Source organism: Myxocyprinus asiaticus, chromosome 40 (assembly GCF_019703515.2).
Source record: "Myxocyprinus asiaticus isolate MX2 ecotype Aquarium Trade chromosome 40, UBuf_Myxa_2, whole genome shotgun sequence".
NCBI lineage: Eukaryota > Metazoa > Chordata > Actinopteri > Cypriniformes > Catostomidae > Myxocyprinus > Myxocyprinus asiaticus.
Window position 1 is genome coordinate 10,696,465 of NC_059383.1, and position 27,071 is coordinate 10,723,535.

General features: G+C 38.1%; 1 protein-coding gene across 4 annotated transcripts in view; it reads left to right on the plus strand.

Annotated features, from left to right (window-relative positions):
• Nucleotides 1–27,071, plus strand: part of LOC127431289 (serine/threonine-protein phosphatase 2A 55 kDa regulatory subunit B beta isoform) — a 113,656-nt gene that overhangs the window by 30,650 nt on the left and 55,935 nt on the right. Inside the window, exon 1 of one of the 4 annotated variants that reach the window (XM_051681670.1) lies at nt 14,528–15,236. The exons of 2 other annotated variants lie outside the window; for them this stretch is intronic. In XM_051681670.1, coding sequence (XP_051537630.1) covers nt 15,167–15,236 — 70 coding nt within the window. In that variant the 5' untranslated portion in view covers nt 14,528–15,166. Of the gene's footprint in view, nt 1–14,527; nt 15,237–27,071 lie in introns of those variants that run through there. One more of the 4 variants, XM_051681672.1, reaches the window with a different exon arrangement.

Consider the following 27,071-nt stretch of genomic DNA (forward strand, 5'->3'; position numbering starts at 1 on the left):
GTAAATTGTAGGGAGTTGGTCATCTGATTAATCTGAAGGATTTGTGAGATTCACCCTAACCTTTAGAGCCCTTCTGTATCATAAACACAAGAAAGACATGGGTATAATAAAATACATTTTATTTATAAAAAGATAAACAAGAACAACTAACAACTACTAAATGGTAATAATATGCTATAAGATTCTACGAATGGATAAGAAAAATGCAAAGGATGGAAAGATGCAAGTGGTTGAGATGGATAAAGCTATGGCAGAGTATTGGTTATCTTCTGGAAAGATAAACTGCTTATTCTCAGTAAACTAATAAGGTGAAGACCTTATCTCTAGTTAACCCTCTGGAGTCTGAGGCATTTTTTGGATCCTGGAGATGTTTTGACATGCCCTGACATTTGTGCTTATTTCAGTTACTTACACCATATTAATCGCAAAAGTCTCATTATACTGTATTCAGCACAAATTGTGCTACAATAATACTGTATGTGAGGAACATGTATGTACATGTTTTTATTTTTGAGAAAATCAAGTTTAAACTTTATTAGTAAAAACAAAAACAAATTAAGGACACTGGGTTAAGGCCATAAACCACATACTAAATATTTTTTCACAAGACTTTTAAGTGCTGGATTTAGTAGACCAAGAGTCTTTGCGACAACATATTGTGAAAACCATCCTGTCCATTCATTCACATCAAACACTACATTAATTTAACTTTTGTATGACACCTTTTGTTTTAGGGCGTTTTGACACCTGGCTCGTTTGGAGCGTTTGTTTTGGAACCTGGTGCGTTTTCTCCCTTGGTTTGGTTTGTTTAGGCATATATGAACAATCGCACTTGAATCTGCACCAAAACAATCGGTCCGAAACCGCCTGATCGAGGTGGTCTTAGACCAATTGCAGACTAACTTTGGAGTGGTTTGCTTGTGGTGAGAATACAAATCGACCCAACGGACCAATGAACCAAACAATATCCCTATAAAAACCATGAACATAACTGAGGGATCTTTGGAGAAGACATCTGTAGATCAGCACTTCTTTGTAATTAATCATTAAAACGTGGATATAGCCTTTTGACAACTATATTAGATATAATTGCACTTTTAAAATAGGAGCTGTTTTATAATTCCTGAGGTAATTTTGGTACGATCGTTTCTCTCTTTTGGATAGCGGAAGAACACGGGTAGGACGGCGTTAGCAACTTTTTGACAAATAAAAAACATTTTTACGCAGCTTTACTCTGCTGTTTGTGTGTGTGTATGTGTGAGAGAGGGAGAGAGAGAGATCTGTGAGAACAGGCACGTTTCAATAGAGAAATAATGCAAAAGCAACTAATGACGGATAAAAATAACCATGACGGAAACTTTACAACTCATATCTATCCGAGTGACGGATCATTTGTATTTGCTAAATTAAATACGTGGCTCCTTACCATTCACGCTGCAATCTTATCACCACGTGAGGCGATAAGATTGCAGCGACAAGCAATTGTGGCGGAACGACATGCCCCCCCTCTCGTCATTGTCGCCCCGCCTCTGAGGGCCATCCTTCAGCCAGGCTCACGACGGGATTGGGCAGGAGAGAGAAGAGGCGCATAGTTAATAAGCCTCGTTTGGGCAGTGGGTGACAACACCTGATGTGCATTGGGCAGCGGGTGACAACACCTGATGTGTGTTTAGCCTCGTCACTGCTGCCATATAAATGCAGAGTGCGCCTCCTAAGGGAGCCGGCTTCTATTTTCCATGCGTACACACACACTGGCATCCTTGCAGGCACAGGTGCAGAGCAGGCAGGGTTCCGGCCGAGTTAGATGAGTTGCCGGACCCGCTCCCTGGACCCCCCATCACGAGTTACTGAAGATGTGTCGCCAGGGAGGACAGCACGCGTTGCAGCTGACGGGCTAGGAGGCCGGGGCGCCTTCCCCTCACTCTTGCCGTGGGCATGGGAAGACAGGCCGCCAACGACGCCACCGCCCCTTGCACCCCGGGAAGCAGGGGGGCCGTCAGACCCCGCTCATTCCCTGGACCATTCCATGGACTCTTTCCCGACCTTCACTCAGCCCCGTTTCACCATGAGGATCCCAGATCTGCCCTTCCTTTGGACACTTATCCCCCTTGGCCACTTTATTTTCCCATTCTTAACATTTTATGTTTATTGTTATTTCCAATAAACGCCTCTCCGAGGCCTGACACCACACCCTCTGTGTCTGTGTCTTGCTCAACCCGCTACTCAATCTGTCTGTCCACACTAGACCCAACAAAGCACCGCAATACACATACATTAAAATAATAATAAATGACAATTAAATCAGAAATCAGAACAGTCAGTTGGAACAGTCTGTTTAATTGAATGTAACTTATTTTATCACTATAGCTGCATATGGGCATACGCTTTCTACGGCAAGCCCAGAGGAAATATACTGTATACAATCACACACATACTCAGGGCAAAGTTACTTTATGAATTGCATCCTAATTCAATCTATTACCATTGTTTATGTTCATGTGGTATCTCCTTTTCCTAGATAGCAAAATACACTCAAGCCAGTTCTGGTTAGGTCCTCACCTGCTGAAAACGTACCCCTCGTCCCGCTTCCGTCTGTTGTAGTCATATTCCAGACTTTAGTGATGTACTGTCGCAAAGTGGTCTCATCATTGCACATTTGGCAAAAAGGAGTGCTTTTGAACACCCTTCTGAATCATAAAATGACAATTGGGACACCCTACGGTTCACATCAAGTGTGCCATTTCGGACAGTGCTCTTTTTTCAGAATGTAAATCGTCATCAACACCAACTTAGGCCAGGTGGACACACTGCAAAGGATGTAATATAAATCTAGGGATGTCCCGATGCCATTTTTTTGAGAACGAGTACCGATACTTTTTTTAGTACTCACCGATACCGAGTCTGATACCTTTCTGAACTCAATATCAGCAGTTTATTTCAAGTTTATTATCAAAATTGTGTTTAAATAAATACATTTAAACGTTTTTTTTCTCCCCTTTTCTTCCCAATTTGGAATGCCCAATTTCCAATGCACTCTAAGTCCTCGTGGTGGTGTAGTGACTCGCCTCAGTCTGGGTGGCGGAGGACGAATCTCAGTTGCCTCCGCGTCTGAGACCGTCAACCCGTGCATCTTATCATGTGGCTTGTTTAGCACGTTACCGTGGAGACATAGCACGTGTTGAGGCTTCACGCCATCCACCGTGGCATCCACGCACATCTCACCATGCGCCCCACTGAGAGCAAACCACATTATAGTGACCACGAGGAGGTCGTCCCATGTGGCTCTACCCTCCCTAGCAACCGGGCCAATTTGGTTGCTTAGGAGACCTGGCTGGAGTCACTCAGCACATGCTGGGATTCAAACTCGTGAACTCCAGGGGTGGTAGTCAGCGTCTTTACTGGCTGAGCTACCCAGGCTCCCCAATAAATTAAAACTTTAATCAAATGAAAGTATAACAATTAATTTTCAACATGAAACTGTATTATATTTTATCAAATTAAGTGATTTTATACAGAACCTCACAGCACAATCCTAAATACAACATTGGAGTTATTTTTGTCAAATAAAGTGCTGCATAACAGAGCATTACAGATTTGAGATATTGCTTAAATATAATACAGTTACTATTGATTTATTATTATTAGTAGTAGTATAACAGTGAATATTACATAACTATACAGTAGTGATCTATTTCTGTAGTACTTTTTTATTTATTTAAATTGAGCTTTTATTTTGGCGGAGCTTTTATTTTGAAGTGTTTCTGTGTTGTTAGACCAAGGAGCTCTGACGTAATGATGGCAGATTCCCAATCCGGAAAAGCCATCACTATGTATCTCAAAGTGATTATTAAACCGCAAAAGGCTACATTTAAATAAATAAATATGTAGTCTGTATATAACTCGTGCTAAAAAGTGAATTAGTGCTCTGCCTGCTGTCATCTGCTACAGAGTATGTGATGCTCATAATAGTGTTTTCCATGTATGAGCCAAGGATCTCTTAAAGGTATGAGCAGTTTGTGTCTCTATGTCTGCACAACACCGGCTCCACACATTCACAAGCACTCACATTTAAAATGCTGCATCTGTTTATCTCATTAAATCACAGCTTTTGCTGTTAAAAAATCTCACTAGGACATGACGTGATTTTAATCTGTGTTCTGAATGTTTACGTAATGACATTCGTATGGGCACGTGTGATTTCCAATTTCCAGGTGAAATGTCCACAGATGGGCACCAAATGCGAGTTGTATTTTTTTAGTTGTAAATAATGTAATACAGTCAACAGGAATACTTGATTTATTTACTCTACCCCTTACCCAAACCCCAACACTAATCCTAACCATCAGTGGGGTAAAAATGTAATCTTAGAGTGAAAATGCAACTTCCGAATCACGCTCACCATTGTTTATGTGAACGCACGTGCTTCCTGTTTTCCATGGGACCTGAACCCGTGTCTCTGAAGCTGCTCACATTATGCGTTATCAGCAGTGCCACAGGAAATAGTAAACACATTTTAATTGATGCAAAAATATCTGATGGGGGATGGCGCTTGTCAGTATACCAGAAAGGGGTCGATGTCAGAGTACCGGAATATTCGGTAGCAATATGTCGAGCTTCGTGTGATCATGTTGGTAGATTCTAAGCCAGGACATCTGAACTGTTCTTGGGTAGTTGACATGAAATTTCAAGCAGTGCCCTGCATTATGACTATTTAAAAAAAAAAAAAAAAAACATCTTACAATTCTCCTATAATTATTAACCATGCAATTTGTATGACCACAATGTAACTGAGGGACTACATAATATTTGTACATAATATGCATACTTTTAAAAATTCCTTTGGCACACAGCAGGTCCATTAAAATAAGATTTAAATGTAGAAATGGGAAACTCTGCCTAACTTGTACATACACGCCCACTCATACACATTTATATCATCATCCTGTAATCATTTCTAAATCCTTTCTTGCTTTAAATTTTAGCATTCAGTTCTAGTATTCTTAGTCCTGCAGATCTTTTATTGTTCTCACTGTCTATTTTAGTCCCATTGATTTAGCAGTATTCATTATCTCTTTGTCCTGTCCCCCTGCCCCCTGCCACCCTGCATCTAAGGCATCCTGTATTTTTTTTACAGCACTTTGCAAGTTTCTGACTCCCTTCCCTTCTTATATCCCCTCCTAAATAGATAAATTGTCTCACTTCCTAATACAGCTTTGTGGAGCATGGCAAGGTGTCAAGGGAGAATAGAGGATGATGGCCCAGCTTAATCATGCAAGATCTGGACATGCAGTGTACCCTGGTGTAACTCACTCTGACTACTTCATACTGTATGCTCTCACCAGTGACTTTTTAGGCTTTATGTATTGTACTGTGACTCAAGCTCATTCCCAGTGGATATCATTTGTGCTGTGGTCATGGCTGCTATGAAGGTCAGCTCAATAGTGTCAACAGCAGTGCTGCTTGGAGCATATGGTGAGGTGTAAGTAACACATACACACCAGTCATGCTCTATGTACCAGGGTCGGATTGGTCATCGGGAGAGTTGGGATTTCATGACTTCCTAATAATCCACTATACATATAAATTGGCTACATCACTGTACTCTTCTCTGCTCCACCAATGGCTGGTGTGTGGTGGGCATATGGCGCACTATGGCTGCCGTTGCATCATCCAGTTGGATGCTGCACACTGGTGGTGGTTGAGGAGATTCCCCCACTTGATGTAAAGCGCTTTTAGTGCCTAGAAAAGTGCTATATAAATGTAAGAAATTAATTTTCCCAGTGAGCAGCCAGCAGGCTGATGCACATTATGACATACTGTATATAAAAAAGATTAAAAAAGCCAAAATTTATGAATAAATCTCTTTTAAAATATTACATTATTGCTGTACAATGTATTTCATTTTGAATATAAAAATGACCTCCAGAATGCTTTATTCCTCAATGTTTCACGTGGCCATCTGCTATTAGTCTGTTCACGATCCAGCTGCATAAAGATAAGCATGAGTACATGAGATTGTGTGTCCTGTGCTATTATAACAGTTTCAATGCGTCATCAATTACATCAGTCAGTGGGTCGTAACATGGAACAATCTGTTTTATTTATGCGCAACATAGCCTATGAAACCATATATAAATCAAAAATAATAAATAAATATATTAGATACTGTATGTTAGATATCTAAACTTATGTTCAGTGGGCCGCAAGAATTTTGAAATTCCTGGTAAAAATGTGTCTCCCAATTCAACTCTGATGTGTACCGTATGTACAGTACATGCAATAAGGAAAAGAAATAATATAAAAGATAAAAAGATAAATATAATTGATATTATGCTTTTCAATTGTACATTAATGACAGTGAGCATTTCTGATGTTTGTGAAGGAATAGTTCACCCAAAAATGAAAAGTAATATATATATATTTTTTTTATGAAAGGCACATTTTGTTCAGGTGATATGGTGTAACCCTGAGAAAACTTCTTAAAATACTTGACAAAAAAATTAATGATAATAGTAATAATAACAATATATACATATATATTAATGTTTGGTTCAAGTCCACCTTAGTCGAGTCCGAGTCAAGCCCGAGTCTTTAAACAATCAAGTCCAAGTCGAGTCCGAGTCAAAAATGGGTCCGAGTCGGACTCAAGACCGAATCCATAACAGACCGAGCAGAGTCGAGTCCGAGTCCGAATGAATCTGTTCATGAATCTGAATTAAAATTGTAACCGTAAACTCAACATCAATATTTTAAGCTTATTTTAAACTTCACAACTAAGAAAAACAATTTGTCAATACAAATGCAACAAAAACACCTCTGTTGCATTTCATATTCACATTTTATGATTAGTATCCTGCTGAACAGACTTCAAATTTAAATTCGAGTTTCAGAATGAAAACATATCCTTTAGGTGTATGAAGAGAAAACTGTCCTTCAACACACTTCTTATTGTGTTCTGTTGACATTTCAATTATTTGTTGCTTTTCCCCTCCACTCAAACATACACCAAAGAAAATGAAAGCTGTGTTAGTCATTACAACCAGAGTTATCTTTTTTTTTTTCAATTTGGAATGGCCAATTCCCAATGTGCTTTTTAAGTCCTCGTGGTCATGTAGTGATTTGCCTCAGTCCGGGTGGCGGAGGACGAATCCCAGTTGCCTCCGCGTCTGAGACAGTCAACCTGTGCATCTTATCACGTGGCTTGTTGAGCGTGTTGCCACGGAGACATAGCGCATGTGGAGGCTTCACGCCACCCACTGCGGCATCCACGCTCAACTCACCACGCGCCCCACCGAGAGCGAACCACATTATAGCGACCACGAGGAGGTTACCCCATGTGACTCTACCCTTCCTAGCAACTGGGCCAATTTGGTTGCTTAGGAGACCTGGCTGGAGTCACTCAGCACGCCCTAGGATTCTAACTAGCGAACTCCAGGGGTGGTAGCCAGTGTCTTTAACACTATACCACTGAGCTACCCAGGCTAATTAATTTAATTAATAAGCTAAGTAATTAATTAAATACATTTAATATGTTTACTACATTTAATAAATGGTAACATTGAAACATTTGATAATGCCTATAAAATTAAACATAAAATAAAAGCAGAAAAGATCAGATACCATTAAAAGAATATTTATATACAACAGTACTACACTCCACACTTTTCATTCCACTTGCAGTGTCCAGGTGTAGCCTACTTCCTTAAAGTTAAGATGACATTTTTTATGACAAACTCTCCTTGAGCTGACGTTTCGTTCTTTTTAGTATGGATAACTAAATATAATGTGTGTTCTTTGTTGTATTTTCGGACTTTTTTGCCATTGAAACGCAAGTGCCAGCTTTACAGGTAATACACAGAGGTTGCGCTACAAATACGTGACGGACTGAGTTGTACAATTTCCATCATGGTCTATTTCATCCTTCATATTAGTTTAAATATCCCTAATATGTAGCATATTTGATTTTGTCTCGATATAGTCAACATTTTCAGTTAGAAATAGTAACATAAGTCTGATAAAAACAAAATTCTATTTAATAATTTCAGAGTTGGGGAACGTACTTTCAAAAGTGTGCTTACGTTATTGATGTTTCTGGATGAGAGTGGCAGACACGTGTGGTGATCTCTTTTGCGCACACATATACAGCACACACACGGGCGAGAGAGAGAGAGAGAGAGAGAGAAAGTATACGCTGCTGCTCTCAACCACAATAACCACACATAAGGATATATACGTGTGATAACTGATGTGCAGTATCAAATACACAGAATGTATGATAGTACTAACTGTAGAGAGCACATCAATATGAAGACAAAGCCAAATCCCGGACATTTAGAGGCAATTTTGAAATCCCGGCCGGATGCTTTTTTCAGATCTGAAAAAGAGGACGTATGGTCACCCTATGTTACGTTATTTTTTTGCTTGTTTGTTTGTCATTGCATCACAGATGCCATGGACTCGGCTGAACTCAGAAAAAATCCAGAGTCCAAAAGACTCGAGTCCGATTCAAATCCGTGTAAAAATGCATCCGAGTCCGTGACAAGTCCAAGTAAATTAAAATTGGACTCGTGACTTGTGACTCGGACTCGAGTCTGAGTCCGAACTCGAGTACCCCAACTCTAATATATATATATATATATATATATATATATATATATATATATATATAAATTTACCTTGAAAAAAATATGTTGGAAAACTTTTTTGAAATTAAAGATTAAGTTTTATACACTCACATGTATAAATTTTTTGTTGTTGTAGAAAATACTATAATTTTGTTTCAGAAATATACAGTATGAGACCAATTTGGACATAACGATTATATTTCTTCAAATTTGACATGTTTTAAACTACATTTAAAAAGATTTCACATTTTTATCCCCTCGGACAACCTTATTTTTCAGTGACCAAAAAAGGAGATGTTTAGCAGAATGTTCAGGCCGCTTTTGTCCATACAGTGAAAGTGAAAATGTTACATTTTTGGGTGAACTATTTTGTAAACTATTTGATTATTGAATATTCAAGAAGATACTATTTTGAAGAAGAAAAACTGAACAGACTAACAGTCAGGCCATTTTATTAGCTCATAAATAAAGTACAGTTGCCAGGAAGCTCTTCGTCTCTCTCTCTCTCTCTCCATCTCTCTTTTCCATCTCTCTCCCACACATGCAGACACAAAGAGTAATGATAAAGCTGGCTCACTGCTGCTGGTCTAGCTGTGTGCCCTGAATAGATGAGTGTTAATTAAAGCAGGAACACTATTGATGTGACCCTCCACCAGTATGAATGTGTGTGCGTGTATGACAGTGTGAACGAGAGAGGGGGAAAAAGGGACACTGGTATGCAAAATTTAGGCAATATTTGGGCTATTGCATTATGAATAGATCCAGAATGTATATTTCCTTACTAAGTTCAGTACAGTAAATGCATTTTTAGTTTGTTTTTACAAACTTAGGGTTGAGTCAAAATGATTTTCTTTAATAAGTCAGCATGATATCGAAATTGACCCCATTTACTTTTTTGTTCCTGGTCTAATTATGCATGATTCATCGGTGGACGTTGTTCCAAAGAAAAAAATATTTGTCTTTGTAATCCTTCAGCAAAATGCAGTAACTTGCTCCATCTCTGAAACAAATTTTCATTTCAGCTGACATCATCTAGGCCGAGTGGGCAGGGAAAATAAAGTTAACTGATTGTCAAATAGCTTTTAGGGATTGCTTTAGGCTACTTTTGTGAGCAATGAATAAATTATGGCTTTTAGATTTGACAATAAGTGTTACCATTGGATTATGTCAAGATGATTTTGGACAAAAAGCCTCTTCAAAAGTGGGTGCCGGGAGGGAAGTAGTCATCCACAATCGACTCACATTTAGGTCAGGCTTAAGTGTAGTATGGAATGTCCACTATTCATAATCCAATCAATTCCAAAATACATTTTATTTTCTCATTGAGAGAATACATGCATGTTTTTACATTGATTATGTTTAATATGCCGACAACATGCAAGGTCATGTAAACGCCATAAGCGTCGTTCTTTTTTTGTGGTAAGGTCATTAACGGTTAAAACAATAAACAATCTGCACACATCGATTTTTGCCCATTACCTTGATTTTGCACTGCATGTAAACACCTTTACCAGCGTTCCTCACAGCTTATCCAGTGTGTGCAAGTGTTGTGCGTTTACTTTTTGACAACCCTATTAAATCAAATCTGATTTTTGGAATAGTTTGATTTTTGGTAGTTGTCAGCGAATTAGTGTGCATGTAAATGCACTTAGTAAGGATTCGGTTTCACTCAAAAATATGTCACATTAACATAGTAAAATGAGTTGCGAATGCTGTTTCATGTTGACTTTTAGTTGTATTTAAAAGAATGTTCCGGTTTCAGTACAAGTTAAGCTCAGTCAACAGCATTTGTGGCTTAATATTGATAACCACAAAAAAGTTTTTGACTCATCCCTCCTTTTCAAAAATCTTAGTTACAGTGAGACAGTTACAGTGGAAGTGAATGGGAGCCAATTTTTGAACGTTAAAATACTCACTGTTTCAAAAGTACAGCTACAGGACATTAACAATATAAGTGTTAACATGATTTTAGTGTGATAAAATCACTTACTAACCTTTTCTATGTAAAGTTATAGTCAATTTTACAACTTCGTTGCCATGACGATGTAATGTCAATAAACCCTGAAACTCTAAAATGATTGTAAAAATTACCATTTAAATGACAGCTCAAATAATTCATTAGTTTTATCAGAAGAATTAATGTAAGTGCTTTTATAAAATTATAAGCTTCACATTTCTGCCTTTAAACCCCCAAGAAATTGGTCCCATTGACTTCCATTGTAAGTGCCTCACTGTAACCTCGATTTTTGCATTTTTAAAGAGAAAAGGAGGGACAAGTCGAAATAATGTTTTGTGGTAATCAACATTATGCCACAAATGCTTGTATTCTGGGTTCATCTTGTATTGGACCCGAAATATTCCTTTAAGCCATAATATTCCTTTAACCTTGTGCGATCCCATGTACACATGCATGGATGTTGTATTTTGGCTTTGCTATACGCATAGCAAATGTTGTATTTTGCATGGATGTTGTATTTTGGCTTTGCTATACACATAATTTAAATTCATTTAAGCTGATTGATCTCAGTTCAGAAGACTCTGCGTTGTCAGTAAAGATTAAACTTTCGGCGAAAAAAGTCATGTGACAGAACAACATGGCGTCGAACACAGTGGAGTTTGTCTTTGGGAGAAACGCCAACAAAACTACATCTGGTAAGAAACCTCATTAAGTTTTTACACTGAAACCTGTTTGAGTCAAAAGATTAGAGTCTCTAGTTTCATCTGATATGTCATTTTTTAAACGCTGCTAAACACAATGTACACCGATGTGTACTTTAGCGTAGAAATATATGTTTACATTGCATTATCACATTGAGAATCAATGGGTTCATCCAAAAGCTGAAAAATTTTGCTTTCAGAGGATTTATATGGAGTTAGGATGAAAATAAGGTGCATTTCGAAATGTTCCGAGACCAGTGCAGACAGGACTGTACACTGGAGGTTAAGTGGTTTACTAAACAGGGAGCTAGGGTGCATCCTATAGCTTTCTATGCAGTTAAGTGCATTCACTCCTAAAATAAAACCAAAAGTTCCATTTCAGGCTGCAGATGATGTTTGGACCACTCAACATGTTTGGCAGACATGGGTCAGTGATAATCAGTATATAGATTCAGAATTGTATAATGCAAAATTTTATTTTAACATGGTTGGCAGTAATTGGACGATGTTGGCCATTACTTTTAATCAGAATTAATTTTGCTAATTTCTGATTGGTAAAATGCTTCAGCTCTGGCTATCTTTTGTTTCTTTGACTGTGCAAAAAGAGAACATTGAGAACAATATATATATATATATATATATATATATATATATATATATATATATATATATATATATATATTGCATGTTTATTAGATGCTACTAGTTACAAATCAAAAAGGGAAATGGAAAATGCACAAAGCAGTCTCATGAGGTTAAAGGGTTAGTTCACCCAAAAATGAAAATTCTCTCATCATTTACTCACCCTCGTGCCATCCCAGATGTGTTTGACTGCTGAACACAAATTAAGATTTTTAGAAGACTTATGGTTGTATGGATTACTTTTATGCTGCCTTTATATGCTTTTTGGAGCTTCAAAGTTTTGGTCACCATTCACTTGTATTGTGAGGACCTACAGAGCTGAAATATTTTTCTAAAAATCTTAATTTGTGTTGTGCAGAATAAATAATGTCATACACATCTGGGATGACATGAGGGTGAATAAATGAGAGAATTTTCAATTCCTTTATGTAAATGTACAATTCTTATCCTCAGGTTTCGACCCAAAGATTATGACTTAATTAAAGACTCCATTGACTGTGCAGAAAAAATATCTTATGTAATTCCACCAGAACTAGTATTAAGATTACTCCAAGGGTTTTCCCTGCCCTGTTATCTTCTAATTAAAGGGATTTGATGCAGAGAGGATTTCATTTGCCACATGTGACATGCAATAGGATTGGGATATGGGGATTTTGAAGTGGTAAACGGTAAGGCAAGAAGGTGAATGCTTCAGCAGTCTGTATTATGGAGGAAAAAAGATCAAGCATTTGACTAATTTCATGTGCGTTTCAAGGGCAGTGATGTGTCAAATAACCCGTGCAGTCTTTAAATGTTTCAACATAGAGTGGAGAACAACATGCAGTTAAACATGAGTAAATCTGATCCATTGTTGTCTGCTTAAAGGAATATTCCATATTCAATAAATTGAATCCAGGAATATTCTTTAAACAGATTGTTCACCAAAAAATAAAAATTCTCTCATTATTTTCTCATGATATCCCAGGTGTGTATGACTTTCTTTCTTCTGCAGAACACATTTGAAGAAAAATAGAAAAATATCTTAGCTCAGTAGGTCCTTATAATGCAAGTGGATAGTGATCCACCTTTTGAAGCTCCAAAAATCACAGACAGTCAGAATAAACGTCATTGATACGACTCCAGTGGATAAATTAATGTTTTTAAAACTAATGACTTTTAAAGTTAAGTACTTAAATATGGATCTTTTTCGCACCAAAAGCAATCGTTGCTTTAGGTGCGAAAAAGATCCATATTTAAGTACTTAACTTTAAATTAGCGCTTCGGTCAGCAGCAGTATGCGCATGTGACGTAAACACGTTGACATGTTCGCACGAGAACTGACACGCGTGCGTCACGGCCGGAAGAGCAGTGCTGTTTACAAGCGTAGGAGTAGGAGGAACGCTGTACAGCAGCTTGGTTGGTTTAGGTTTAGATCAGTATTTATCTGTTTGTTTACTCACAATGGAGCATTTGTGTGCTCATCCTGGATGTCTCAACCAAGAGAAAAACATGAGATTACATCCATAACATGCCAACATGAATTCGTCACACGAAAGACCACGTGAACTCAGCGTTCTCGTGAATGCGTATACGGCTGCTGACCAGAAGAGATGGTTTATAGTTAAAAAGTACTTAAATATTGATCTTTTTTAAACCAAAAGCGATCGTGCTGCTTTAGAAGACATTAATTTAACCGCTGGAGTCGTATGGATGATGCATAAGCTGACTGTCTGTGATTTTTGGAGCGTCTGATCACCATCCACTTGCATTTTAAGGACCTACTGAGCTGAGATATTTTTCTTCAAATGTGTTCTGGTAAAGATAAAAAGTCATACACACCTGGGATAGCATGAGGGTGAGTAAATGATGAGATTTTTCATTCTTAGGTGAAATATCCCTTTAAGTTAAGCCCATTTGACAGCATTTGTGGCATAATGTTGATATCCACAAATTGTATTAATAAAATAAGTAAATAAAAATCAATGGATAAAAAAATCAATAATAATAATAATATTTTGGACATGTACCATGATAGTACCATGGTATTCTTCGAAGCAGATTAGAATCAACCATTGAAAAACCCATAAAGTTCGACCACTAATTTGACTATTGGAGCCCTTATTGTCTGTGGTGGTTACTGCTCTGTTTTAAAGTACTATGGTAAATGCCATGGAAGTACCATTGAAATACATGAGTATAGTAATTATTCAGGAACATGATCAGACCAGACATACAGGTAGTTGACATACAGGTAATGACAGCGTCATTCAGTGTGACAAGCTATACGATATTCACACTATGTTAACAAAAGTGTTTTTAAAAATTGTTGCATAATTATACATGCAGTTTTTATGAACTTTCATAAATTATATTAAATATTAGAACTTACAAAAATTAATTTCTCACATTGCAAGAGGACTATTTGTGCACAAAACTTAAGAAAAACAAAATATAAAAAAATTGTCATTTTAATAAATAAATATGCTGTAATTGTCAATGTTATTAATCTACACCCATATATCAAAGTACCATCACTGTACCATGGTATCGCTACAGTACTTTTTTGTAAAGATAAGCAGGAGCTCATCATCATCATCATCATCATAATCATAAAATTGTCTCAGATTAGCATAATTTAACAAGTTCTGATGGACCATCACACGTCGCATCATGAGCCAGACTTAAGTCATCACAACAAGTGGTCTCCGCCAGCACATTTGCGCACACTCTGGAGTGATGCTGACGCAGGTGTACAGAGGCGAGCTGTCGGGGAGGAGTCATCACGTCACGCGCCCTGTAGCGCAAGTCTCTCTCTCGCGCGCGCACACAACCGATGCGGCGTGTTGACAGGAGCGTTCGCGTGAGCAGTTCACTCAGCGAGCTCTGTATGCCGGTAGTCTGTGAGGCAGCATCGCCGGTCACGTCTGACGCTCCTCAGTCGCTGAATGACAGTTGATTTCCAAGTATGAATTTGGACTCGGCTTGTTGATGTATTCTTGGATGACGCCCGTTCAACTTGAAATGACCGCAGACAGCCACGCCTTTTGACACTGCGAACCGGCACCGACTTTCTACCGTCTTTCAGTCCTATTATTGTTCATTTATTCGAGGATTTAAGTGCGACTGCTGTTTAATATCCGTTTACACCATGACGCCGGTGCGCGCGTATCTCGCGCGGCGGACTCTGAGCTGAACGCACGAGCGCGGATCATGGATTGCGCGTTCTCTTGCTGCGTTTCTCACTGTAATCAGCGCCTTTCTCAATGGATGAGGAAATAGACACCCGCAAGATCAACAACAGCTTCCTCCGAGACCACAACTATGCAACTGAAGGTAAATAAACATAATAAATGAGTCATATGAGCGGGTGCACATAAAGTCAAAAATCCTAAATGATGTGTACAGGACTGCTGAATGACATAATAATTTGGAACCAATTCTGTATGATACTGAAGGGATCAGACTGGATAAACTGGAATATTGAATAAAAAAACAAACTGAAATGGCTGAGGTTTGGTTCCAACCTAAATACCGATCCTGTATACATCCTTTGACTATAGGGATCCACAGATTTGAGTTCTTTGATTATATGCATGCAAGTGATGCTGGCATCTTGTATCTTTAACACAAAGATGGTCTGATGTGTAATACAGATTGTAGTGTTTTATTGTGGCCCAAAATAGCTGAGCAGCAGTCTAACACCTTAAGAAGCTTTCCTGCTGGTGGTTTAGTCTGCCCAGCTCCATCAGTATAAGAGCTGACAGTTTAGATCTGTCCATCCATCCACTCAAGTTTATAGCCGATTATCCTATGTAAGTTTAGATTTGTGCAACATTTGAATGTGGTCCATAACAAATGTAGGATTCATGCACGTTTCACAAACCACGGTTAAAGTAAACCAGTTATCCAACTTAAAAAGTCAACCAATCCTGAAGGAATGTGTGCAGGGATTCTGTTGGAATTTCTTTAATAGTTTGGAATTCTAAAGCATCCAAATGGGAAATTTCTTATACGATTCCAACACAACACCAAAAAGACAAGCTATATATTTTAGAACAGTTCCAAAAAAGACTATTATGTTTATCAATTGGATATAACCCCTGTAGATCATCTAAAAGAATTTAATGGAATTTTTTGAGGATTTTAAAATCTATCTCCCCCGTCTTTTATAGACATTATTCTGATAAAGACGACACAATAACCAATAGAACTCTAAGAATCTAAAATAACAAAAAAGCTTTAGTTTATCATCTTATTTGATTTTAAAAGAGGATTTTTATTTTATCCTATTAGGATCCTTTAGGATTGAAGAGGAATCCAGTTCACATTCCTTTAAGAAATCTACATACAGATTAACAAATAGTTCATCACCATTCCTCTACTGTCTTCATAAATTTACAGACATTATAAAGTTCTCTCTTCTTTCCACGTCAGTAGACTGCAAACTCTAGAGATCATATTGAGAGTATAAAGGCATTCTTCTTCTCTGTCAATAGACAGCTGATGAGTTTCACTGAGCCCAGGCACAGACAAGAAGCCTTCAACAGGACTGGTGTGATGCATTAGTGAATGGGGGGTTGGTTGGAGACAGAGACGGAGAGAGAGAAAGGGAGGGAGGGAGGGAGAGATGGAGGGAAGGGAATAAATCAGAGATTAAAGGCAGAGAACACATAGACAGATGTGATGTCATTTCAGCTGTGAAAATCCACATTTAAGTCCTCTTCCCGTCTCCAGACTCTGCTCAAATCCAGCCTCTGGGAGGATCTTTTTCCTCAGTATTTTTCTCAGGATGGTATGGTTGAATCTTACAAAAATGTGTAGTTACATTTCACCCCAAAAATTTTATGAAAATTAATCAGATTAATTTAAAAATTAAGAAAATAAGTGAATAAGTAATTACAGTGCATCCGGAAAGTATTCACAGCGCTTCATTTTTTCCACATTTTGTTATGTTACAGCCTTATTCCAAAATGGATTAAATTCATTATTTTCCTCAAAATTCTACAAACAATACCCCATAATGACAATGTGAAAGAAGTTTGTTTGAAATCTTTGCAAATTTATTAAAAAATAAAAAACGAAAAGAAAATCACATGTACATAAGTATTCACAGTCTTTGCCATGACACTCAAAATTGAGCTCAGGTGCATCCTGTTTCCACTGATCATCCTTGAGGTGTTTCTACAACTGATTGGATTCCACCTGTGGTAAATTCAGTTGATTGGACATGATTTGGAAAGGCACACACCTGTCTATATAAGGTCCCACAGTTAACAGTACATGTCAGAGCACAAACCAAGCCATGAAGTCCAAGGAATTGTCTGTAGACTTCCGAGACAGGATTGTATCGAGGCACAGATCTGGGGAAGGGTACAGAAAAATTTCTGCAGCATTGAAGGTCCCAATGAGCACAGTGGCCTCCATCATCCGTAAATGGAAGAAGTTTGGAACCACCAGGACTCTTCCTAGAGCTGGCCGCTCGGCCAAACTGAGTGATCGGGGGAGAAGGGCCTTAGTCAGGGAGGTGACCAAGAACCCGATGGTCACTCTGACAGAGCTCCAGCATTTCTCTGTGGAGAGAGGAGAACCTTCCAGAAGAACAACCATCTCTGCAGCACTCCACCAATCAGGCCTGTATGGTAGAGTGGCCAGACGGAAGCCACTCCTCAGTAAAAGCCACATGACAGCCCGCCTGGAGTTTGCCGAAAGGCACCTGAAGGACTCTCAGACCTTGAGAAACAAAGATTGAACTCTTTGGCCTGAATGGCAAGCGTCATGTCTGGAGGAAACCAGGCACCGCTCATCACCTGGCCAATACCATCCCTACAGTGAAGCATGGTGGTGGCAGCATCATGCTGTGGGGATGTTTTTCAGTGGCAGGAACTGAGAGACTAGTCAGGATCGAGGGAAAGATGAATGCAGCAATGTACAGAGACATCCTTGACGAAAACCTGCTCCAGAGCGCTCTGGACCTCAGACTGGGGTGAAGGTTCATCTTCCAACAGGACAACGACCCTAAGCACACAGCCAAGATAACAAAGCAGTGGCTCCGGGACAACTCTGTGAATGTCCTTGAGTGGCCCAGCCAGAGCCCAGATTTGAACCCGATTGAACATCTCTGGAGAGATCTGAAAATGGCTGTGCACCGACGCTCCCCATCCAACCTGATGGAGCTTGAGAGGTCCTGCAAAGAAGAATGGGAGAAACTGCCCCAAAATAGGTGTGCCAAGCTTGTAGCATCATACTCAAAGACTTGAGGCTGTAATTGGTGCCAAAGGTGCTCCAACAAAAGTATTGACAAAGGTTGTGAATACTTATGTACATGTGACTTTTTTTTTATTTTATTTTTTTATAAATTTGCAAAGATTTCAAACAAACTTATTTCACGTTGTCATTATGGGGAATTTTGAGGAAAATAATGAATTTAATCCATTTTGGAATAAGGCTGTAACATAACATGTGGAAAAAGTGAAGCGCTGTGAATACTTTCTGGATGCACTGTAATTTAATTAATACAAAATAAATGTATAAATAAATGCGCTGTAATTGTCCGTGTTATTTGTCAATACCCGCATACTGTATCAAATAACCATCACTGTACCATAGTATCACCACTGTACTTTTTTGAAAAAGTATCTTCACAAAAATTATTCAGATGATCATAATTCATCAAATCCATGTAGAGGTCGACCAACAGCCGATAACCAATTAATCAACGGATAGTTTTTAAAATTGATACTGAATGAAAAAATAACAAAGTAAAATAGTGCTGAACTTCATTACAAAAATAAACAGTACTGACTGAACCATGAAAATTTACTTTTTAAAAGTATTATTTCATTTAAAATTGACGTTGTTTCCTTGGTCCACAAGAGGGCGCAATAAATACATAAACCATTCAGCACCCTTATATTATTGCATAGAACGTTCCTATCCTGGCTGTTAAAAAAAGAGCATTTCATTTTCAACTAATTTGCATAAAATAAATAAAACATTTTAGTCAGTCCATATTCTCAAAAGTCAAATGTAAAATGAGGGGGGAAAACGCTTCAATAGACAGTTCAAATGGTGTTACACTTGCACTGATTCCTACTACTCCAGACTCAAACTTCATAATAACAGCGAAACACCACATTGTTTTTTATTCAGTACAGTTGTATGTAAAGTAGCAATATTCACAGATAGCAGTGGTATTTGGCTGAACTCAGTGGTGAAGTGGCTCAGACTATGAGCCCAGGCCAGGGGCTGTTCAATCAGATGGAACACAACAGACTGGAACCGAACGCGAGGATCTTGAGACACATATTTCCAAGTTGAACATCTTTCCTGACAAAGCGTTTAAACAACTCATTGCTTAATCTGAGAAACGCTTATTAAGAGAGCAAGACGCAACAGCCAAAGACCTCCACCAACAGTAAGGGGCTGTTCACACCAAATGCATTTGCAAACATCCATTTGTTTTTCTATGTAAACGCGTGCTAGACGAACGTCTTTGTTTCCCTTTGTTTTTGTTTATTCAGCGTCTCGTGCAGGAGTGCTGTTTTTTAGATGATGCGTCTAATTAAAAAGAACTTTAATAGCATATTGAGACACCTGCTTTCTGTTAAACTGTATTTGTTGCACTGTGTCTAGCCTTTTTTAGCGCAAGCATATGATCAATCTGAAGTCATCATATTACAGTGAGGATAAAAAAACTGAATTGAAATCAGAAGCGTTTCTGATTTGTTTATATGTTTCTCTTGGCTGCATAAATATATTAATTTGCTTTCTAATATCACTAGCTTTAAATATGCAACTTATCTGGCTAACGAATACATAAACGTGACCTGCTGGATATAAACTAATGCAAATAGATGGTAATAAATGGCAACAGTCGTGACAGTTAACATTTGGGTAGGACTTGCCTATATTTTTGTCACATTGTTCTAACCGCTTGAGGTTAGCTTTAATGTTAGCGTCCTCTCAGCCTTGTTGTCAAACATACTGCTGTTCTCTACTAATGCAGCAGATCTAGTCAACAAATTAATTACTTTATAGTGATATAACAACATGTACTGTAGTGTACTGTATACATGCCTTTTCACTGTTGATGTTTTAAATCCGCATCTGAAGTGTTCTGAAGAGTGTAGTCTCATGTGTCAAAACAAACCACAAGGCATCAGTGAAGTGTTTTTATTTCACCTCTAGAGGCCGCTCTCATACTGTATAACAACAGCTGACCCTTCCCAGCCGCTCCAGCACCAGACACAATGGGGAAAAACTATCAGTGTGAATTTTTGCCGATAACCGATAGTTCCAGAAATCATCAACGATCATGCCATGGTCCCCATTTCTTTTGTCCCCATTTTTTTTCCCCATTCTGTTGGTTGATGTGAACATTAACTGAAGCTTCTGACCTGTCTCTACTTGATGTTATGCACTGCTGCAGTCGCTTGGAAATTGTTGGTGCCAGATGGGCTGGTTTGAGTATTTCTGTAACGGCTGATCTCCTGGGATTTTCACACACAACAGTCTCTAGAATTTACTCCGAATGGTGCCAAAAACAAAAAACATCCAGTGAGCGGCAGTTCTGTGGACAGAAATGTCTTGTTGATGAGAGAGGTCAAAACAGAATGACCAGACTGGTTCAAACTGACAAAGTCTACGTTAACTCAGAAAACCACTTTGTACAATTTTGGTGAGAAGAATAGCATCTCAGAATGCTATTCTGATATGCGGGTTGGCACTGTTTTGGCGGCACGAGGGGGGACCTAAACAATATTAGGCAGGTGCTTTTAATTAAATGTAAATTAGGATGGATTGGGGACCATACTGAAGTTCACATTTTCAAGCAGACTGTAGTTCAGAAAAACGCTTTTACACCAACCAAATGAATCAAAACGTGATGGCAAACAGACTTGAATCAGCACTAAAAGCTCTGTGGTGAAAGCACTCTTATTTTAACACTAATGCTTATTGTTGGCACTAAAATGGTAAAAATGTGAATTTTTGTTTGAAAACTTCCAATTGTGCTATACATGTTGGCATCAATTCAAAACTACTTTAGCAATTTGTTTTTCTTTTTTGGAGCATTTCAAGTGTTGATTTACGTCTGTGTGTACTTCACAAGCAAGCGCTGCTCTCGTCTGGAGATTACAATCTGCCACTGTGGTTTTGGCAATCGGATAAATAAATAATGACTTGTGCATTTTTAAAATTTTAATGCATCCATGTTTACCACTGCTATGCTCTGTTCCCCAGTGTTCTGTTAGAATCTTTGTGCAGGGTAGACAACAACAGACCATATATAAACCATGAAATCAAAACCATCACAAAGAGACAAAGTTGAAACTCAAGCATATGATGAAAGGTTGATAAACACTTGTTCTTCAAGACCTTTTGACCTCAGTACATTGTCAGTCACATAGAAAACAAAGGTAATGTTTTTAAAATTATAACTGAGCAGACAAAACAGCCTGTGAATGTTATGTCTGCAGTAAAAGCAACCTGGTCTCATAGAATTATGTCAGCCTATGTTCAGACTAATACATTTGTGATTGAAAACGCATTCTTTTCTCTGTGTTTTGGCCTTCCGTCCACACTGAGACACTGTTTTTGTCCAGCAAAAACAGAGCTTTTTGAAAACGCTCTTGCAAGTGGATGAATTTGAAAACCCCCTATTCGCATTGTAGTGTGGACAAGGAAAACTTAAACACTGGAAAACAATGATTATTTGTTGTCATGTGACGCAGTCGTGATCCATCCAACCCAAAACAATCAAGATGGCGTCCCATGTTTTAGCGGTGTTATTGTGTCTGCTATCCACTTTGATAGCATTGTTAAAGGTACAAGTTACCTTGTACAACCTTCACATTGCATTTCTCCAAAGGCGACAGGAAGTTTACTCAGAATTGCTGTCCAGCAGAGGAACACCCAAGACAATTGCGTTTCAGACCGTAAATGAAATCGCAAATTTTCACAGTCAGAGGATTTAAGCATTTTCAGACATTTCAGTGTGGACAAGAAACTTTTGGAAAACGTATGAGAGCGTTTCGAAAACAGAATTTTGTGGACATTGCCTTATTTGTTACACTGTCCTGGTGAAATGAACACTAAAGGCACTACAACAACTACTTTTTTCCCTTTCACACAAATCATGAGTACAATGCCAGATTATCAGTTCATAAACACTTACTTTTCACCCTGTTCAATACATTTTAGCATTTGCATTACATAACCAACTACATTTACAAACTTGTTCAAGTGTGATCAGATTGTGCAGTAGCTCAACTGATAGAGCATTGCACTTGCGATGCAGTGGACTGGGTTATGACTCTTGAAGAGCATGCAAGTTGAAGTGTTAGGCGAAAGTGTCATAAGCATCACAAAATTATGCTTTGATCTCATATTTTCTATCTTTAGGTTTAAGGTTAAGGGTAGGGAGGTTTTGTGTATTTAAAACTCAATAGAGCATTGACTTTAAAAGCCTCATTTGTTTGGGAGAACAACTTGCTTTTAGCAACACACAGTGGACATTTAACCTTGGAACAGCTGCAATATGTGCCATGAACCAGGTAATATAATTTAGCAAAAATATAGCCACAGTCATGTAATTTCCTGGCTGGGTAAAAGAACACTGCACTCTTCAAAGAGCCTATTTACTGTTTGATTAGTCACTTTATGAATCTTGATTGATCGACTTGCATTCCGATTGGGTATACATTAATGTGTTTCAACAAAACAGATATTAATCTGATCAAGTATTCCCAAACTATATGCAAATTTATCTTCCGAAAATTAACTTCAGCGATGCTGCTAATGCCGGGCAGTGAAATTTTTGTTTGGAGAGTTTCTGTTTTACAATCTTTTCACCCTATATGGCAGTTCACAAGTTCGTCTGTCCATCCAGCTTGTAATGGAATTAAAGGGATGTCTCTGCTCTGAATGCATCTTGAAGGCTATATACACTTTTCATGATCGTCTAGATATCAGTTGATCAAGTGTAAATACCCCCAAAGACATTGGCTGAGAGGTTGGGTATTTTATTTTCTGATACTATTACTAAAAAAAAGAAAATTAGTAGTATCATATGGTGATCTTCACTGAATACAGATCAGAGTGAAAACTGACCTATTTACATTCTTAAACCCTTTCCTGGACTTACTTCAGCATGATTCACTGGTGCATGTTATTCCAAAGAATATACAGGTCCATCTCAATAAATTAGAATGTCGTGGAAAAGTTCATTTATTTCAGTAATTCAACTCAAATTGTGAAACTCGTGTATTAAATAAATTCAATGCACACAGACTGAAGTAGTTTAAGTCTTTGGTTCTTTTAATTGTGATGATTTTGGCTCACATTTAACAAAAACCCACCAATTCACTATCTCAAAAAATTAGAATACATCATAAGACCAATAAAAAAAACATTTTTAGTGAATTGTTGGCCTTCTGGAAAGTATGTTCATTTACTGTATATGTACTCAATACTTGGTAGGGGTTCCTTTTGCTTTAATTACTGCCTCAATTCGGCGTGGCATGGAGGTGATCAGTTTGTGGCACTGCTGAGGTGGTATGGAAGCCCAGGTTTCTTTGACAGTGGCCTTCAGCTCATCTGCATTTTTTGGTCTCTTGTTTCTCATTTTCCTCTTGACAATACCCCATAGATTCTCTATGGGGTTCAGGTCTGGTGAGTTTGCTGGCCAGTCAAGCACACCAACAACATGGTCATTTAACCAACTTTTGGTGCTTTTGGCAGTGCGGGCAGGTGCCAAATCCTGCTGGAAAATGAAATCAGCATCTTTAAAAAGCTGGTCAGCAGAAGGAAGCATGAAGTGCTCCAAAATTTCTCGGTAAACGGGTGCAGTGACTTTGGTTTTCAAAAAACACAATGGACCAACACCAGCAGATGACATTGCACCTCAAATCATCACAGACTGTGGAAACTTAACACTGGACTTCAAGCAACTTGGGCTATGAGCTTCTCCACCCTTCCTCCAGACTCTAGGACCTTGGTTTCCAAATGAAATACAAAACTTGCTCTCATCTGAAAAGAGGACCACTGGGCAACAGTCCAGTTCTTCTTCTCCTTAGCCCAGGTAAGATGCCTCTGACGTTGTCTGTGGTTCAGGAGTGGCTTAACAAAAGGAATACGACAACTGTAGTGTCTGTGTGTGGTGGCTCTTGATGCCTTGACCCCAGCCACTGTTAACAGCCAGCTTCTTTGGCAATGAATGTTTGTGGCTTACCCTCCTTGTGAAGGGTGTCAATGATTGTCTTCTGGACAACTGTCAGATCAGCAGTCTTCCCCATGATTGTGTAGCCTAGTGAACCAAACTGAGAGACCATTTTGAAGGCTCAGGAAACCTTTGCAGGTGTTTTGAGTTGATTAGCTGATTGGCATGTCACCATATTCTAATTTTTTGAGATAGTGAATTGGTGGGTTTTTGTTAAATGTGAGCCAAAATCATCACAATTAAAAGAACCAAAGACTTAAACTACTTCAGTCTGTGTGCATTGAATTTATTTAATACACGAGTTTCACAATTTGAGTTGAATTACTGAAATAAATGAACTTTTCCACGACATTCTAATTTATTGAGATGCACCTGTACATTTTGTCTTAATAATCTTTCATCAAAATGTAATACTTGCTATGACTCTGAAACAACTTACCTTATACATCACCAATCCCTACTCTCACATCCACCAATTTTGGCATGTAAGACCAATTTTTACTGTCTAACCAGACATAGGAAAAGAGGAATCCAATCATTTCCTGTATAAAAGGAGTAAGATGCACACAGTCAAATAAGCATGTGAGCATTTGAAAGCAGCCGTCTATCAGTCAGACAGTGCACAGGGACAGAAAATGAGTCGGTGTTCGGTACTACAGAAACACTGGAATCTTTTTTTTTTATTTTAGAATCGACTTGTTACCGAAGTATTGGTACTTCTGACATCCCTAGTAGGTATAGTAACCTGATTCTATGAGATGAGGTTGTAAAACAATTAACAAAATAAAAGAAGTTGTGTAAAATCAAATGTGATCCTTCAACATGAATTCAGGTGGATGAAAGGAAAGAAAGAACCTAAAGTGCACAGTATGTGAAGATATTGTATAAAGACTCAAGTATACTCGCCCCTCCAGCTTCAGCAGAGGCCTAAAATAGGGCTGCTTCCTTTGGGACAACTCATGAGTTCAAAGGGAAGAGAGATGCTGAAAAACAGAGGGGGGTGTTTTCTACAGAGTATATTATAAATAAAATACACTGAGATGTGTTGTTATCTGTGGATGTGACTTTTCTTTGTGCACCACTGTGTCATGAAGAAATATTTAAAAATCACTTTTTCTGTGAAGTAGAATGGATGCAACTTGCATTAAAGGGATTGCTCACCCAAAAATCCAAATTCTGTCATCATTTACTCTCCCTCATATCACTTTCTTTCTTGAATTTAACACAAAATGAGATGTTAAGCAGAATGTTAATAACTAACAGCCTCCGTTCTCTTTCACTTTAATTACATCAGCTTTTGAATTGGTGTTTCATGGAAGAAAGACAGTGATAATGATTTGGAATGACATGAGGATGAATAACTTAACCTTTTCATGAGTAGGGTCTAAATTACCCTGCAGTCCCTGAGCTACAGTATTTTTGCAGGTGACACTGCACAGCTGGTAGAGGGGGCAACATTTTTTATTTCTTGTAATTATAAAAATAAAAATACTGTATATAATATAGAACAAATGGGTTATGTCTGCTGTACTGTATTTGTTTTATTATATATACAGTTGAAGTCAGAAGTTTACATACACTTAGGTTGAAGTCATTAATACACATTTTTTAACCACTCCACAAATGAGCAATTTTCCCAACAGTTGTTTACAGACAGATTGTTTCACTTTAATTGACTATATCACAATTCCAGTAGGTCAGAAGTTTACATACACTAAGTTAACTGTGCCTTTAAGCAACTTGGAAAATCCCAGAAAATGATGTCAAGCCTTTAGGCAATTAGCCAGTTAGTTTCTGATAGGCTAATTGGTAGGGATGCACCGATCCGATACCCGGATCGGTATCGGCTCTGATACTGACATTTTTAAATGGATCGGGTATCGGTCTGATGAGTCCGATCCAAATCCGATACGGTGTGTTAGTCATCTTCGTTACTGTCAAGCTCCAAAAATGACATAAAAGAACCATAAAAACACCATTAAAGTAGTTCATATGACTCGTGCATTTTATTCAAAGCCACTTGAAGATGTGTGATAACTCTGTGAATCACAAAAGGCTGTGCTTTATAAGTAAATATATAAAATGCACGCGCAGCGCCAGCGCGTCAGTGAATGGTGCTGCTCTGTTGACACACACACACTCTCACGGCTATTTTTAGCCTTCACGCAGTGTACAATATTTGAGCGCTACTCACAAACAACAAATCAGATGTAGATGCTCAATAGTTCGGTTTACTTATAATATGCATTTAGAATGGCACCGGAGGAGCATTTTACCAGAATTTGAATAAGAAGCGAATTAAACTACTGTGAACATGCCTACAAAAAGACACCTACAGGACTTCCTGAGGATTTCAGAATGTCAAAATAAAAGCCAGAGGGTTTTAAAGTTAAAGGTGCACGATTGAAATATATTACTTTAGTATTTAAAATTCTAAAAGTCAATTATAATAGTAATAATAATGATGATAATAAAATATTATTATTTGTTTACAAATTATAACAGTATTTAAGTTGAATGAAAAGTGAACTGATATCTTACAACTAAACTGAACAAAAAATAAATCTGAATCCTTTAAAATCCAGATACAAAATTGAAAACATTTTGCAAAAAAAAAAAAAAAAAAAAAAACTGCTTCTTTTCTACTGAACACTTAGACTGGAATTACTGTTAATTTTGCTGCTACACTATCCAGTAGACTAGATAACAGTAATGTTTCTCTTAATAAGCTATACATTTATATTGAAATAATGTATATTTACACAGAAAAGAGTACCCCCAATTAGTTCCACACAATAATGTAAAGATATTCTAAACTGATTATGCAAAAAAAAACAAAAAAAAAACAACAACACTGGTATGCGATCGGTATCGGCCAATACTGAGATTTTGGATATCGGATCGGAAGAGAAAAAAGTGGTATTGGTGCATCCCTACTAACTGCCGAATTT